This window comes from Lathyrus oleraceus, chromosome 6 (genome assembly GCF_024323335.1).
Source record: "Lathyrus oleraceus cultivar Zhongwan6 chromosome 6, CAAS_Psat_ZW6_1.0, whole genome shotgun sequence".
Lineage (NCBI taxonomy): Eukaryota > Viridiplantae > Streptophyta > Magnoliopsida > Fabales > Fabaceae > Lathyrus > Lathyrus oleraceus.
In genome coordinates, this window is record NC_066584.1 from 435,828,439 (window position 1) to 435,845,216 (window position 16,778).

At 34.5% G+C, this 16,778-nt stretch overlaps 3 protein-coding genes across 3 annotated transcripts; 1 reads left to right on the top strand and 2 right to left on the bottom strand.

Moving 5' to 3' along the window:
* Nucleotides 1-658: 658 nt before the first annotated feature.
* Nucleotides 659-1,510, bottom strand: LOC127096120 (uncharacterized). Its single transcript, XM_051034735.1, has 2 exons — nucleotides 1,276-1,510; nucleotides 659-1,143 (listed from the first exon to the last, which is right to left on the bottom strand). The coding sequence occupies exons 1-2, from the start codon at nucleotides 1,508-1,510 to the stop codon at nucleotides 659-661; spliced, it is 720 nt and encodes a 239-aa protein (XP_050890692.1).
* Nucleotides 1,511-4,363: 2,853 nt separating this feature from the next.
* Nucleotides 4,364-5,484, top strand: LOC127091782 (dehydration-responsive element-binding protein 1A). The gene has a single exon (XM_051030485.1). The coding sequence runs from the start codon at nucleotides 4,575-4,577 to the stop codon at nucleotides 5,193-5,195; it is 621 nt and encodes a 206-aa protein (XP_050886442.1). The 5' UTR covers nucleotides 4,364-4,574; the 3' UTR covers nucleotides 5,196-5,484.
* Nucleotides 5,485-5,665: 181 nt separating this feature from the next.
* On the bottom strand, nucleotides 5,666-13,039 carry LOC127091781 (valine--tRNA ligase, mitochondrial 1). Its single transcript, XM_051030484.1, has 20 exons — nucleotides 12,804-13,039; nucleotides 12,650-12,700; nucleotides 12,374-12,552; nucleotides 12,211-12,283; nucleotides 11,650-11,715; nucleotides 11,488-11,571; nucleotides 11,271-11,348; nucleotides 11,080-11,163; nucleotides 10,686-10,765; nucleotides 10,218-10,275; nucleotides 9,689-9,991; nucleotides 9,424-9,594; nucleotides 8,674-8,873; nucleotides 8,108-8,510; nucleotides 7,755-8,006; nucleotides 7,165-7,665; nucleotides 6,971-7,062; nucleotides 6,458-6,557; nucleotides 6,207-6,349; nucleotides 5,666-5,981 (listed from the first exon to the last, which is right to left on the bottom strand). Exons 1-20 carry the CDS (start codon nucleotides 12,882-12,884, stop codon nucleotides 5,837-5,839), a joined length of 3,144 nt encoding a protein of 1,047 aa, XP_050886441.1. The 5' UTR covers nucleotides 12,885-13,039; the 3' UTR covers nucleotides 5,666-5,836.
* Nucleotides 13,040-16,778: the final 3,739 nt, after the last annotated feature.

The following is a 16,778-nucleotide window of genomic DNA, read 5'->3' on the forward strand; positions in this document are numbered from 1 at the left end:
CGAGTGTTTCCTTTCCCTCCTTTGGGATAAATAACGCACGGTGGCGGCTCTGTGTCTTTTCCCGCCGATTGTTTTTCGCGATGCGACAGTATCCTTTGTCGTATAGTTGACTAATGCTAAGTAGGTTGTGTTTAAGCCTTTTAACTACAAGCACATCTTCTATGGTGATTATGGAGGGATTTCCCACAACACAATTTCCTAAAATTTTACCTCTTGTTTTGTCCCTATACGTGACGTGGCCGCTTTCTTTTTCATCAAACTTGATGAACATCGAGTCGTCTCCCGTCATGTGTCTTGAGCATCCGCTGTCTAGGAATCATAATCTTTTCACGGAGACAAAAATTTCCTGCAAACAATCAAATAGGAAATTTAGGTGCCCAACTAGTAGGTCCTTTGGGGTTAGTTAAGGAACACTTAGGTGCCCGTGTCATTTTACCACTAGGAACTTGAACATTCCTAATATGACAAAGAGGCCTAATGTGTCATCTATCACCACAATAATGACTTACATCTTTAAATGAATTACTTTTTCTATTTCTCCTAGTAACATGAGGATTTTTCTTTAAAATGATCACTCTATCACTTGAAGAAGTGGAAGTAGTAGTAGATAGTGAAATAGCATATGTTAATTGTCCTTTGAGATTTTCAATTTCAAGTTCTAAAGACTTCTCCAAGGTAATTTACCAACCGCAACTTTGCTTTCCACCTTCATAGAAGCTAATATCATAAACACCTCAGTCTCATCCTTCATGAACTCATCCAATTGCTTGGTAGACACAAACAACTTGTCACTTGCAACAAACTCTGGAAATGACACAGACTTGTCGAAACACTTGATATGAACGCAGTTAAACTCCAACCAATTCATTCTAAGGATAACATCGAGTTGATTCAACGGTAGACAGACTAAGTCCATCCTAAAAATCTTACGATAAATAGTCAGTGGACAATTCAAACACACCCATGAAGTAGCCACTGAACCATTAGTTGGGGTATCAATAACCATACTCTCAACCATAGCATACAATTTCAAACCCAAACTCTTAACACAATCAAGCGAAATAAAAGAATATGTTGCACCCGTGTCAATAGTAGCAATCAACGGAATGCCATTAGTAAAACGCGTACCTCGAATGAATCTGTCTGTGTTAGGCGTCTTTGACTCAGTCAAAGCAAAAACTTTCCCTCTAGACAGAACCTTCTTTGGTTTTTGATAATTAGTACTAATGTGACCCTATTTTCCGCGGTTATAACAAGCTGGCCCATCACTCTTACAATCTGTAATGTGGTGACTTGTCTTTCCATATTTGAAACACCTTAGAACTTCATTCTTGCATTCATTAGTATGGTGGCCTAACTCGCCACACTTGAAACACTTGATAGAAGCGGGAGTCTCTCCCCCACCTGGCCTTTTCTCATCTGAAACCCTTTGCTTCCCTTTGTCAGCTGGAGCACTATATAGTTTCCCACGATAATGATGCTTCCCTTTCCCCAGTTCTATTGTCCCCATCATATATCCTACACTTATTCACCAGTATAGGAAATCGACGAATCTCTTAATAACCAATACATTGCTTGATCTCAGGATGCAATCCTCTTTCAAACTTGATACATTTCGACCTCTTAGCAGCCACATCATTGTAGTATGGATAAAACTTCATCATCTCTTCGAACTTAGCAACATACTCAATAACGATCATATTTCCCTCCTTTAGCTCGAGGAACTCGATTTCCTTCTTATTGTGCACATCCTCGAGAAAGTACTTCTCTAGGAAATGAGCTCTAAACATAATCCAAGTAATCTCAGTACCAACAGCCTTCAGTCTCTGACGCGCATTATCCCACCAGTCTTTGGCCTTTTCTAATAGCATGTGAGTACCGAACTGCACCTTCTAAACTTCAGTGTAATCCATCACTCAAAAAATCTTCTCAATCTCTCTTAGCCATGCTTGCGCGTCCTCTAGATCATATCTGCCCTTGAAATTCGGCAGATTATTCTCTAAAATTTTCCCAATCCACGAAACTCATCACCAGCCAGATTTTGTTGGCCCTGTAGCACCTTAGCCACCGACTCCAAAGCATCAACAATCATTTGGTTGTTTCTTCCATCCAGATTTTGCACACCAGTAAATAGGCATCTGAAGAAACAACGCGTTGACGGTGCATACACACATGTCGCATACAAGGGAATAAAGAACATGTCAAAAACCTGGATGGATGGACCACGAAAACACAACATAAACCTACTATATAACACGAGTTAGATAAAACATGTAGTAACTTAAACATACGACTTCGCATGCTCGTCTCGCCTTTACATGGGCTCATCGCAATGAAAAATAAAACAAATAAAATAACTCATGGCAGAACACCTTCAACATCAACAACGCATAAGATAACGATTACAAGTCTAATGCTCGCAATAACAACATCAAAAATAATAATAAATAATAAAACATAATGCTTACCCATCCAGTGTTACAGATCAGAGCAACAAAGTCTAATTATCGCATAAAACAAGAAAAAAAAGAATAGCCTCAACTCCATCCTTCAGCTTCTAAGCAACTACTCATTTAACTGCACGTATGTACCCCAAGAAGGAGCACAAGATCACACAAACAACAAAGGGGTAAGAATACGCTTGAAATATATAATGGTGCAAAAATATGCAAGGATAGTCTAAGTGAACATCAACAATGACATATCTCATTCACATCGTTTAAAGGAAATCAGAGACCCAAAATCAAAAATATGCACACATGAAAGGGGATGACGCACCCACCATATTTGTTGCATATCTTTTTTTTTTATCTGGGTCAGTACACCCAAGTCAAATGAGGGACCCCCGTCAAGGAAAGTCTTATCAAAGTTACCTTCGTGAGCAAAAATAGAATTGCTCGCTAAAATTTTAGGATCTACCTAGACATTTGAAATATTTTCCTTTGTTTTTCGAGCATGACGGGTACCACCTCCATTAATAAAGAAGATAGTGTGTTGCAAAGAGTACAGGCGACGAAAGAACAAAAGGTAATGATCAGAGAATCTTTATAACTATTTCTAAAGACCGTACGATGTCTTACAACAAGGAATGGAGTAGGAACTACCAACGGTCCATGTATTTCCAAAAGATACTTAGATACTCTAAGTACTATAATCCTCAAAAGTCATCATGATAAAGTATGTGAGAAGACATGTATCTTCTAAGGTACATGGCGCATTAAGGCGCGGGTTCCCCCTAACAATGATGTCACATCACAACTTTTCATTTAAACCAATGAATGGTCGGTAGAAGAAGAAAGACGTAAAAAAGCCCTCCTACAGAGCAGTGGAAAGGGCTTAGTTGGAAACTGTTCTGGACCGTCCATAAGCATAATGACTTGTTGAACCGCGTATAAGACAAGTACATTATCTTAGACAAGGGATCCGAAAATCTCGACACAAGATCAATCGGACGGCTTCCCGCATCTTACTTCATTAGTTTAGCAAACGGTTATGACCGCTCTACTATATGAAAGGAAAAACATCATATTTCTCATGTAATTCGAATTCAAATCTCTTTGTTTCATCTCACTCTTATATTAACTTGCGTATAGAGTGTTAATTTTGCATGTCAATCTCTTCTCCACTGTACTTGAAAATCGAGTCCACTATTATTATTCACGTCAATCGTTCACCGATCGGTTCTAATTCCATTTCAGATTATTGATAACAAATAATAAAAAGCTCAAAAACAAAGTCAATAAACTTATGCATAGGAAGAAAAATGAAAGAAATTGGAATTAACAATAAAGAAACACTTGCGTGCGTGGGGGTAATCAAAATACCAGTAAAGAACACATTTACTTTTGTAACATGTGCTTGCGAATTTGAACACCAAGCATGAGCTGTACCAAAATCCACCTTGTGCGGTATGTGACTGTGATACTAATATTAGTTAAATATTCTAAATCAAAACAGTCATAAGCTAAAAGTTGTCTCCCCCTGGCCTGTACCAATATTTTATTTCCCTCACACTGAACTTACCCAAACCAACCCACAGAATCTAAATCTAGTCCTTTGACATTTTACAAACACAGATTCACTTTCTCATTCTCTCTCCGCCACGTACCAATGATGTTTTATTTTTAATACTACTGTACTATAGACATAGACACATATGGAGTGACCAGCACAAAAGACACACTCCCTCTTCTAGTCACCTTCTTCTCTTTTTCCTTCCTCTCACTTTCAGTCAAACATAACCTTTCTTATCCAAATACAATAATCTAGAAACAACCTTCTTGGGAAACAAAAAACCACACGTGTCACATACGGCGTTTCTGAGAAGTTCTATTTTCTATGTCCCACTTTCATTTCCTTAACCGTCGTCCATACCGTGTGAAAATTCACTTAGCTGTCTTCTCCTCATTCACAGAACACTTTAACACCTTCTTCACCATGTCACTTTCCTTCAACACTCTTTATATATACCACCTTTCAATCCACACTTTCCCTCTCAATATCAAAACCAAACAAACAACAGAAAAACAACTACCTAGTACTACAACAGAATAACAAACTTGTTTTATTACAGCATGTTTACTAATAATCAAATTTCGGACTCGCATGATTCATGTTCGTCTTCGGAGAGGTTTCTCAAGCCGAAAAAACCTGCGGGAAGGAAAAAGTTCAGAGAAACGCGCCACCCGATATACCGTGGTGTAAGAAAGAGGGATTCTGGAAAGTGGGTGTGTGAAGTGAGAGAGCCCAACAAGAAAACAAGAATCTGGCTAGGGACGTTTCTAACTCCTGAGATGGCGGCGCGTGCGCATGACGTTGCCGCGATTGCGCTTAGAGGAAACTCTGCTTGTCTTAATTTTGCTGACTCTACTTGGAGGTTGCCGGTTCCGGCTACGTCGGATGCGAGAGATATTCAAAAGGCGGCGGCAGAGGCAGGCGAGGCTTTCCGGCCGGAGACTAAGTTTCAGAACAGTGAGGACATTGAGGAGAGGAAGGATAATGAGTTATCGTCGACGGTGATGGTGGCAGGGGCGGAGACGGAGACGGCGATGGAGCAACGAGAGGAAGAAGAGGATGCAGTGCCGGAGTATTTGAGAAACATGGTTTTTACGTCACCTGCACGTTACTGGGGGAACGAGTTTTGTTTTGATGACGTGGAATTTGGTGATACTGAAGTTTCATTATGGAGTTACTAAATTTAATTCAAGAAAAGTGCTAGTACCAAATTCAGAAATAAGAGGTTGCATGGTGTGTACTTGTTTGTGTAGGAAATTGTAAGATAGTGTCTGTACTTATGATTTTTTTACAGTACGGATACTATTGGTAGGTTGAGAAAAGATGTGACAGAAGAAAATATACTTCTTTTTTGGGATGTTGATACTAGATACATGATGTGTTATGTGTACATTAATTTTAAGTGTGCACAATATTTTGCTGAAAATTACAACATTTGATATATTAATAAACTTAAATAGAAGTTTTGGATGTTGATGTGTTATGAGTATCTAAGTGATTAGCATCTACCACTATTTTTTGTTCTAATTTACTATGATTAAGCCAATTTTACAATATGTTCGTTGTGTTCATATTGAGTAGTAAGGTATTCACAATTCAAAGTTTATGTTGTAACAAGAGATATGTCTAGACCTTATGGATGTGCACACAATTACCCAAATCTCATGACATTAGATTACCAAAATTTGTTTTTACTACTAAACAAAAAGTATAATGTAGGAGCCAAAAATTAGGCCATATAATGTGTAGTTCAAACTAAAAATGGAACTTTCTGCATCATGCAAGGAAAAACGAATCATCAACCAAGTTGAACACTTTGAGGCTAGACACTTAGTCCAGCCGTTTCCTCGAGCAATAAACGCTCCTTTAGAGATACTAGCTTCTCCTCATTCTTTGTTCGGATTTGTAGCGAAACCTTCTCTTCATAACCTGGAGCATTCATAATCTTCTCTAATCTTTCTATTTGCCTGCATAATCAAATCTCAAGTCTATAAGTTCAAGTGGTGTTGAAACCAGCACAGAAAGGAGACAAAATTGAAACTCCGCCTAAAATGTAAGCATGCTCAACTATTATTATGTTGATTGATGTTGATTTAAGTCGCATTGCAAATGACATTATTTGCAACCTTTTTGTATTTATGACTGAGCTATGTTTAAAAGTATTCTCCAAAAACAATCTGATATTAACATACTTGTTTAGCTCATCTATCTTCTTTTTCCTTCCAAGCTCAGCTTCTGCAGAATTTACTCCTTGAAGCTCTAAATAAACAGAAATGCTTTCATTTACGACAGTAGTAGCGTATCCCGATGGAACAGCTTCACTTTCAGCGATTACCTGTGAATCATACCATCGGCATTAAAGGTAAAAATATGTAAATCAAATGACGTGGACATGAATGAGACACATGCTTAACGACGACACAACACAGCTTGTGCCACTTACGGTCAAAGAGGATAGATTAGCTAGTGTTGTAATCTCCAATTGATGGCTGCTAATAATGTCTGTAACCGCCTGTGTTCGGCAGAGAACAAAAGCCGGTCGCCTGGAAACAGTCATCATTGTGGAAATCAGCATAGCACATTAGATAGAATAACAATTTAATTAGTAGAGAAACTACTCCCTCCGTTTTTTATTATAAGTCGTTTTTGACTTTTCACACATTAAAAAATGTAATAATTATGGTATAAAAAAGAGAATTATGAAGAATTTTACAAAATTATCCTTCATTAATGGTATTGGAAAGACAAATTCACATAATTGAAAAGAGAGAAAATAATAAATATTTAAGGGTATAAGAGGAAAGATAACATTAATGATTCATTGATATTATAAAACGACTTATATTGTGGTACAAAATATTTTCTCAAAACGACTTATAATAAAAAATGGAGGTAGTAATATTTAACAGTAACAAATACAAAGTGCTATGCTAAGGCCATCGCGCCTCCGACATACCTGTCACGTCTCTCTTTTGCCAGTGACCTGAGAGACTTCACGGTAGCCTCAATGAGGTACATCTCACTCTCCACCCTTTCATTATTCCAGCCCTGAGATAAAAAATATATAAAATAATTGAAGATTCGACTAAACAAACAGTTATCTATTATTAAATTTACGGGGGAAGGTGCAAAATATTAGAACAAACTAACCTCTATAGCTGATGGATAATCAGCTATCATGATAGACTCTGCTCTCTTACATTCCTTGGGCGAAGGAAGGCGTTGCCACAATTCTTCCGTGACAAAAGGCATAAAAGGATGGAGCAATCGCAGGCCATTGTCCAAACAAAACCACAAAGTATCTTGAGCAAAGCGTCTTTCAGAAGTAAACTTGGGATCGTTACCAGAAAAGTAAGGCTTGATCACTTCAATGAACACATCACACAATTGATACTGCCACCAAGAATACACGGCAGTGGTAGCTTGTGAAAACTCATATGATTCTAAAGACTTGGTTATTTTCGATATGGTTTTATTCAACACAGACAGTATCCACTGGCAGCTAAATGGGAGAGCATCCGGAGACAAAGTTGCAGGAGGAATATAATCATCTCCTAGCTTGCTCATAGCAAATCGTACTGCATTCCATAATTTGTTACACCATTGGCGATATCCAACCACCCTTTGAATATCTAGGTTAATTTTGTCAGACTGAAATGAATGAAAACAGATGTTACATCACAAAAGTTAACTATGTTGGTGCAAAAAAATCATGTAAACAATTGGTAAGAGATTGATACCTGAGCTGTGTATGAGACCAGGGAAAAACGGAGAGCATCAGCACCACATTCATCAATACCATTTGGAAAGTCCTTCTTCTGACCCTCTACGGCAACAGCTAATTCTTTAGGGTCAAGGTTACCGCCTTCTAACCTCTTGTGCAGACCTTCCAGTGATATCCCATTTATCACCTCAATGGGATCAATAACATTCCCCAAAGATTTAGACATCTTGCGTCCATGTGCATCACGAATCATAGGGTGCAAATAAATCTGCATATAAATTGTAAGCATAAATCACCAAAAATCACTGTATGCATATACAAGGATAGAGCTCTCCCCAATTGATCGGAAAAAGATAGTAATCTTCTCACCTTGCTAAAAGGCACATCACCTCCTAACTTTATTCCTAACATCACCATACGTGCAACCCAAAAAAAGAGGATATCATGGCCAGTTTCCAAAACAGAAGTTGGATAGAATGCCTTCAGGTCTTCTGAGTCATCAGGCCATCCCAGCACTGTTAACGGGAATAGACCAGAAGAAAACCATGTATCGAGAACGTCAGGATCCCGGGTTAAATTAAACTTCTTTCCATTATACTTCTGGTTAGCCTCATCCCGGGCTTCCACTTCATTTCTAGCCACTATCCAATGGTCGTGGTAAGCACCCAATTCCTGCAGTGTATCATCTTCTAGAGTGACGTACCATGCAGGAATTTGGTGGCCCCACCATAGCTGCCTTGAAATGCACCAATCGCGTATGTTTTCTAGCCATCTGTAAAATTTTACACCTTAAGACACAGTTATATCATACAAATAAAGGCAGTTTACACCCTCACGCATTGTGATTTAAATCTTAGACCACTTTAAGAGGAGTGCTCTGAAAAATAAGTTGGGTAACTATAAAATGTAAAGGCAAACAATGAATATATAAGCACCTCTTCCAATCAGCCACATATTGTTTTGGAAAAATCTCTACCCTTTTGTTTTCCTCATCCGTGACAGCATGAAGAGCTTCCTTTGCGATATCACTGCAATTGACATACCACTGTGGCTTTATCATGGGCTCTATTACATCATTGCTTCTTGAACAGACACCAAGGCGCATCTCATTGTTTTCAGATCCTCTATAAAGACCCTACATCAAAGAAGCAAATGAAAAATTGAATGGTCAATTATTGTGTGATTCATTAAACGGAGACAGAGACAACTTTCCATTTAAGATAGAGATAAATACAAATAATAATTGGTTAGCACACCCCTCATCTGTTTTTACTTGCTGCCTCGAGGGTAGGGATCTTTTTGTTTTCTTTTATTTCCTTTTTCTCTTGTGTTTTTTATTGTTTACAATCTTTATCTAAGTTATTTTTTGTGTGTATAAGTATAATTTGCAGTTTCTGTGTGATCCATATTATTGATCATCTGAGTTACGAATTCTCACCCTCCAAATCATAGTTCAAGTTACATATTTGACAACATTGCTAGTGCCGCTAGCTAAAACATACTAATATATAATTAGGGGCCAAAAAAGAACACTGGATGTAGCATTTTCAAATGATAATAATTTAAATCACAATCCCTCCTACTTTAAGATTTCACGCCCGAACTTTCCAACACAAGTTTTCCATGTAACATGCGTTGCCTAAGCACCAGAGAATTCATATGAAAATAGATTTCTATAACAATACCTTCTTTTGTAAAGCTTCTGTTATTGCTTCTCTGGCTTTAAATCGTGGCATGTTTAAAAATTCAGAGCCTCCATTGGAATTTATTTTCCCATCATCAGTGAAAACATTAATAAATTCAAGGTTGTGTCGTTTCCCAACCTCAAAATCGTTAGGATCATGGGCTGGTGTAATCTGCAAACCATAAAGAAAGCATTGTAATATTTGCAACATCTCTTGAGAAACTAACTTTGATGAAACGTTTAACCTTAAATAAACTAGAAATTACCTTAACAGCACCTGTCCCGAACTTTGGATCAACAAGAATGGCATCACAAATGATAGGAAGTTTTCTTCCATTAAATGGGTGAACAGCATATTTTCCATGAAATTGGCTGTATCGGTCATCAGAAGGATGTACGGCAATAGCAGTGTCACCAAGCATAGTTTCTATCCTAGTTGTGGCAACAACAACTTCACCTAGATTTCCTTCCAAAGTGTACGCAAATTTTGTTAAAACTCCAAATTCAACCGGTTTGTCGTATCCCGGAACCTTTAGTAGCGTCCTTTCTTTTATATCAATATAATCCACCTGCATGCAACAAGCAATGACATTTAATCTTTTTCTTTTAACTTTTGAAATGGAAAACGTTACTATTGTTAGTAATTGTAATATTATGCTGAGAGTAGGGAGGTCAAACTTTCGACACCCTTATCACTTCATTCCTTATTACTTATATACCCTCAATAACTAACTACATGTATACATTAAATATGCAACATAACAGATGAAGAAGCTAAATACATCCATCACATACCTCAATATCAGATATTGCCGTTCGCAACACACAATCCCAATTTACTAACCGTAAGTCCCTGTAACAAGAACAAAAGAGAGTAATATTAAGTATAAGTTGTGATATAAGAAACTGAAAAGTTGAAGGAACACCCGAAACAATATACAAAAGTATCGAAAAAATGATTTTAAATAGTATATCTACAAAAGAGTCATTTAGTCATAAAAGAAGTTAAAAAACTTGAAGGGGCGCTCAGCTCAATAAACAGAATCACATCAGCATGATATTTTAATTTGACTTATCAGGTATCCTATATTGTTTCCAACAATGCATTGACTAAAACTTATTCAGATACAATCAAGGATCTCTATAAAATTGCGTACTATAAAATTAAAATTGGAATCACCGCCAACAACTAATCTGTACCTCAGAAATATATGAATAAAGGCATTACGGAAAGACTATACATATTGTCAACATCCAACTCACCTATAGACAAGGCCTTGCTTGTAAAGCTTCACAAAAGCCTCTGTTACACCCTTTGATCTTTTGTCATCCATTGTGAAGCACTGGAAAGATAGAGTGAGACTTAGAATAGAATAGAAACCAGATACATATGAAAGGTCGTTATCACACTACGAAAGTGAAATTGCATGACAAATAGCTATTTAACTCCCATTGGACAGGCTTTGTTTTAGTTATCTGACTTCACTGTATATTTCTGCACAAGTGTTTAATAAGGGTGTAACAAGACATGCAGCACAATGGTTTGTTCTACACTCCTTTTGAGCTTATTTTTCTTTCCATCACAACAGATTCTCTGCACGCGCGCGCACACACACACACAAAAATCGGTATAACACTAAACAGGTTGCATATTTACCTCACGGGACCAATCCAAAGATGCTCCTAATCGGCGCAATTGTTGCAAAATTGTGCCCCCATACTTGTTTTTCCATTCCCAAACCTATTTTTACCAATATTCACCACAGCGTGTCACAAGAATCAGAACTAACAGAAAATATCAAACATCAAATTATTAAGAACTTTGACAGCAAAGATTATTCAACATGCCTCTTCAATAAATTTTTCACGGCCCAAATCATGCCTGGTTAGTTGCTTTTCACGCATTATCTTTTTCTCCACGACTACCTGCGCATAATAATAACATGATTTATCGTCATCAAACAAGTGGTCCTTCCCCCACCGCCAAATAACAAAATCCACAATAGATGATAAATTACAAAAAAAAAAACTAATGAACAACATCTTCTCAATTTGGAAACAAAACCTGTGTAGCAATTCCAGCATGATCCATCCCAGGAACCCACAAAGTATTGTATCCAGACATTCTTCGCCAACGAATCATTGTATCCTGCAAGAAATATATCACATTGACATTACCTGTTTTAAACAGCAAAACTGAACTGTGAAAAGGGGAAATCTGTGATACCTCTATTGCAGCTGTTAGAGCATGACCTATATGGAGAGCACCTGTCACGTTTGGTGGAGGCAAAACCTAAAATTATAGAACAGTGAGACACTAAATACATAAAAAGGGAGCAAAAAAAACGTAACTTTACGTATCAATTGAGTTTGTACAGCCATTTTACATGTACCTAGGAAGCAGAGACAAGATTATAGCCTAATCTTTTCAAGATTGGGGTAAGAGCATAAAATGCAATAAAGATAACCATTGATTAAGAGCACAAAATTTGAGAATCTATTTGCGGCACTTCATCCGACACCATCAAACATCAATAGGAATACAACTGATTTCTGAAACTTTTAACCTATACGGTAAGCCACTTTAACAATGAGCCGATACATTTTCATTTTTCCTATCACACTCTATAAGCCACATTTGAGTTGGTCTCACATTTAAATCTCGAATAATACATAAATGTCTTTAGTGCATGCACCAAAATTCAAGTTTTTTTAACTCAGGTAGCAAAAAAACCGAAACAAGATTAACTTCACACAGCATCATAATAAAGCTCAAGAAGAGACTCACGATAACAAAAGGCGGTTTGGTGCTGCTAGCATCTGCCACAAAGTACTTCGATTTCTCCCACCATTCATACCACCTAAATAGTACAAAACATAAAAGATAAGCATTACACATAATTGAAGGCTAACAACCAACTAACAACCTCAAAAACTATATCAGCACTCACGATTTCTCAACGGCAGTTGGATTATACTGTTTCGCCAATTGCCGCGACATTTGTTTCTTATCACCCAGTGTAGTATCGGGATCAATGTAATCAGATGGATTCTCATCCTCTGGACCGCGTTTCACAGCTTTCTTTTCACTCTTTTTAGAAGCATTGGCTGATTGTTGCGCTTGTTGTTGCTGAAACCAAAAGCAATAAAACAAAAACCTTACCAAACATCATTTACAAGATCAAGTTAATCAAAAAACACACATGAATGAATAAATAAATAGTCACCTGAGCTTGCTTCTGAAGAAACTTCTCTTTTTTCAATTGCTTCTCTCTTGCCTAAGAAAAAAGCAATAAAATTGTCACATCAGAAAACAAGAATGAAAAACCTTAAATCGAATCTGGATTATTGAGGGGTAGGATTGTGGGGATGAGGGAAAACCTTTTCATCCTTTTTCTTCTTCTTCTCGGGGTCTTCGGGTGCGGGTGGAGCTTGGTCTTTCTTGATATCGGAGGAATCCATTGGTGAAGAGTGAGGATTGTTGTGGGTGTGGCGTGTGTGGAGTAGGGAAAGGAAATAACGGCGCTATGAAAATGGAGATATAGTAAACACAGTCAGAAATGGGAGCACAGAACAAACAAAGGAAACCTTAAACCTAGGTAGCACTAATGTCCAACAGGAACCTGCGTACCTTACCTGGGTAAAACCTCTGTATAAACGGGTCGGGTATCTTCATTTCCTTTTTGGAGCTTGGGTAGTGTGTGGATTTAAGAAACAAAATGTGTTGTTAAAAGGTTTTTTTTTAGAAAAATATTTTATAATTTATAAACATTTTAAATATTTTAGAGAATATATCCGATACAAAATAACAAGAAATACTTTAGGTTATGTATGGGTATCATAAAATGAACATAGTGGAATGGAATACGGAGGAGTAAGATGAAGCAAAGCGTAGCAGAATTAATATTTCATTTTATTGTTCGGTAATTTTATGACGGAATAAGGTAAGTTGTTCATTCCGCTCAACTCAGAGGTGAAGAAATATGGTGATAAGTGATAGAATTGAATGAAATACATACCGCGTCATTCTATTCCACTCCATCCAATTTTAAATGATGAAGAGAATAGAAAATCATTTTATCTTATTTCAGTATATTTAGTCTAATTCCATCGATTCAAACAAAACCTTAAGGAAACCTAATAATTTTTCAGATTTTTTGTCATCTAATTCAGCACTCACGATATAAGAGAATATGAAGAAAAGAATTCAATCACCATATATTTTGTTGGAGAATGTTTAAAATTTACATGTGGCTCTCTTGTAAGATGTGTTGAATTCTTCCAATTCATTGTTATCACTTTCACCTCCAACTAAACAAGTTTCTAGTTGATCATTAAAGAGTGATTTTGAAGAATACTTATTAAACAATAGTATATCATGTGAATTTGGTTTTGAATGACACTCATTAAACAAGATATATATCATGTCAATTGTACAACAAGAATCTTTAAAGAACGAACGTTTTATAATATTAGAAAAATAAAATTATATTTTCTCATTGTCTATATTAAAATCAAATTTATCATGTTTGACATCAATTACGATGTCAACCATAACAAGAAAGGGTCACCCTAAAATCAAAAACTCTCCTTCATTTTTAGTACCATCAATATAAAATAAGCAATTATCCTAACTTTATAGGAACATTTTTCAATATTTCTATTAGATACTTTTTCGATCGTTCACCACACGGGAAAGAAATGCTAGTTGATTTCAACTCACTCACACTAAGTGTTGCACATGTCGATAAAGGTATTAGACCCACACTGATCTCAAGATCACGCAACACTTTATTGAAACTTATTTTATTAATTACACAATAAGTAAGAAAACCTTTGTTCTTAAGAGGCAATTTATTTGCTTTCTTTTCTTACATAAGATTTATTTTCAAAACTTTGTGTATGACAAAATTTGAGACAAAGGTTTAGTAAAAGGAATGCCTATTTATAATTTATTTAAAAGTTCTACATATTTTTTAAATTTATATATTTGCATTAGCAATTAGCAAATATTTACGGGAAAGGACGGATGGTTTATATGGTACGGAAGGAACAAATGGTTTTTATTTTTCCTCCTACACTTTTCTATTCAATTATATTCTTCTTTCCTTCTCAAACCTCCCATTGGATTGTTTCTCGGTCTTTTTAGCCTCATTTTCTTACTCTTATTTATCTTTTGGCTTCCCAAACTTTTTTTTTTACTTTATAACGATAACATTGAGTGATATGTAGTATCAAAGGAATAAGAAAAGTATGTGGTCACTTGAGAAACTTATGTTATTAGTAGTTTATCATCGGTGTCTATAGAGTCCATCTTAGAATTCAATTGCCTAAGAGCTTCATTTGTTTGATGGTTTTGAACTTCATTAAAAAATTCCATCATAATATCCATATTGGACTTTAAAGCGCTATTAAAACTCCTAATTTGACACTTCGCAATATAATGTTTAGCAATGTCATATGATTTACACAACGCCATCTTAGATATAACAATATCAATACTTAATATATCAAAGTTCTAAAACAATATATCTATCTTAGAGGATATAAGATCAAAGTCGTCAATATCGTCCTTATCTAAAGTATCACAATATTCTATAAAGATTTACATTTCGGAATATAATATTTAACCATGCCACATAATTTACTATTTAATATATTCAAAAATAATGATGTGACACTCTTTTATAGTTTTTTTTATTTCTAAATGTGACGTGAACCGCCTAGTTGATATTTCTCTTTAATTATAATTTATTTATAACTACTGGCTTTTTATTTTCTTTTCACTTATTTTTAAATATTTATATTTCAATTAAATAAAAACAAACAAAATATTGTAAGAGCCATGATTTGAACCACCTCTCCTTGCTATGCAAAACACACATATGCTATGACTTATATTTCCCATATATATATATATATATATATATATATATATATATATATATATATATATATATATATATATATATATATATTAATTTAATCTTTCAGCGATATATATTTTTATATCAATAAAATTTAAGCCTATATTATAATAAAAATTAAATTTATATTGTAATTTTAAATGATTACTATTTAATAAAATGTAATTAGTAATTAAAATATTTAAATATTAATTATCTAAATAAATATATTTAATTAATATATTTAATTATTTTAAATTAAATCATAATTTAAAATATAAGTCAATTAAATAGTATTTTTTAATTCAATTAAATAGTATTTAAATAAAAATTAAACCTATATTATAATAGAAATTAAACTTATATTTTAATTTTAAATGATTACTATTTAATAAAATGTAATTAATAATTAAAATATTTAAATATTATTTAACTAAATAACTATATTCAATTAATATATTAAATTAATTTAAATTAAATCATAATTCAATTAAATATTAATATATTAAATAGTATTTTTTGAATTCAATTAAATATTAATCAAGTAAATCATATTTAATTAAAATTAAATAGTAATCAAATTATATGTAACATATTTATTATATAAATTCCATATTTAATAATATTAATTTATCATATAATTTAGTAATATAAACATATCATATATTATTATTTAATTAATATTACTAAATACTAAATAAAAAAATTATAATATATTAAATATCATGTACTAAAAGTGTAATAAATATTTTTAAAACAAAAATGTAATCAAAATGTTTAAAATATATTTATTCTTATCAAACAAATTAAGTATGCAATGTGTATATTTAAGGGGGATAAAAATGCAAAGCAAACGACAATGACCTAATGGTAAGGGTACTAAGCATGGGAGGGAGGGGACTTAAGTTCAAGTTTTTGCAAAATTTTGATTTTTTAGGTAATAAAATTTCCAATCTTAAAATAATCAAATATAAAAGTCATGTAGATTTAATAAAAGAAATAAGGCTTAATACATGTTTTAGTCTCTTGACTTAATTGAATGTTTCACTTTAGTCCCTTAATTAAAAGAGGTTACAAGTTAATCTCTTAACTTTACTTTTGTTACTTTATTTGGTCCTTCCGTCAATTTCTACCAAAAAAAATATTAAGTTTGAGTGATGTGACGTGATAGTAAGGTCATTGATACAAATCAGAGTCTGGAGTTAAAAACTGATACACAATTTAAATTACGAAAACAAACATTAAAATGATATCAACTTAACAATCAACGTCATTAAAAGAAATTTAAAAATATAATAAAAAATATTTTACATCATTATTTTTGATGGTTGGGTTTCTTTATGGACCAAAACGAGAGAATTTCCTAAAACAAAGAGGGAATCCAAACTTTTTTTTACAAGGAGTTTTCAAAAACATCTCATATGATAGGTGGAGAATAAATATTAATCTT

Coding starts and splice junctions, on each gene's coding strand:
- LOC127096120 (XM_051034735.1), bottom strand. CDS start 1,510: ATGGGGACAATAGAACTGGGGAAAGGGAAGCATCATTATCGTGGGAAA. Junction 1,144..1,275: donor AAGTCACCACATTACAGATT/GTAAGAGTGATG, acceptor CGCCTAACACAG/ACAGATTCATTCGAGGTACG.
- LOC127091782 (XM_051030485.1), top strand. CDS start 4,575: ATGTTTACTAATAATCAAATTTCGGACTCGCATGATTCATGTTCGTCT.
- LOC127091781 (XM_051030484.1), bottom strand. CDS start 12,884: ATGGATTCCTCCGATATCAAGAAAGACCAAGCTCCACCCGCACCCGAA. Junction 12,284..12,373: donor CCAACTGCCGTTGAGAAATC/GTGAGTGCTGAT, acceptor TGTACTATTTAG/GTGGTATGAATGGTGGGAGA. Junction 11,349..11,487: donor ATGCTGGAATTGCTACACAG/GTTTTGTTTCCA, acceptor TATTATGCGCAG/GTAGTCGTGGAGAAAAAGAT.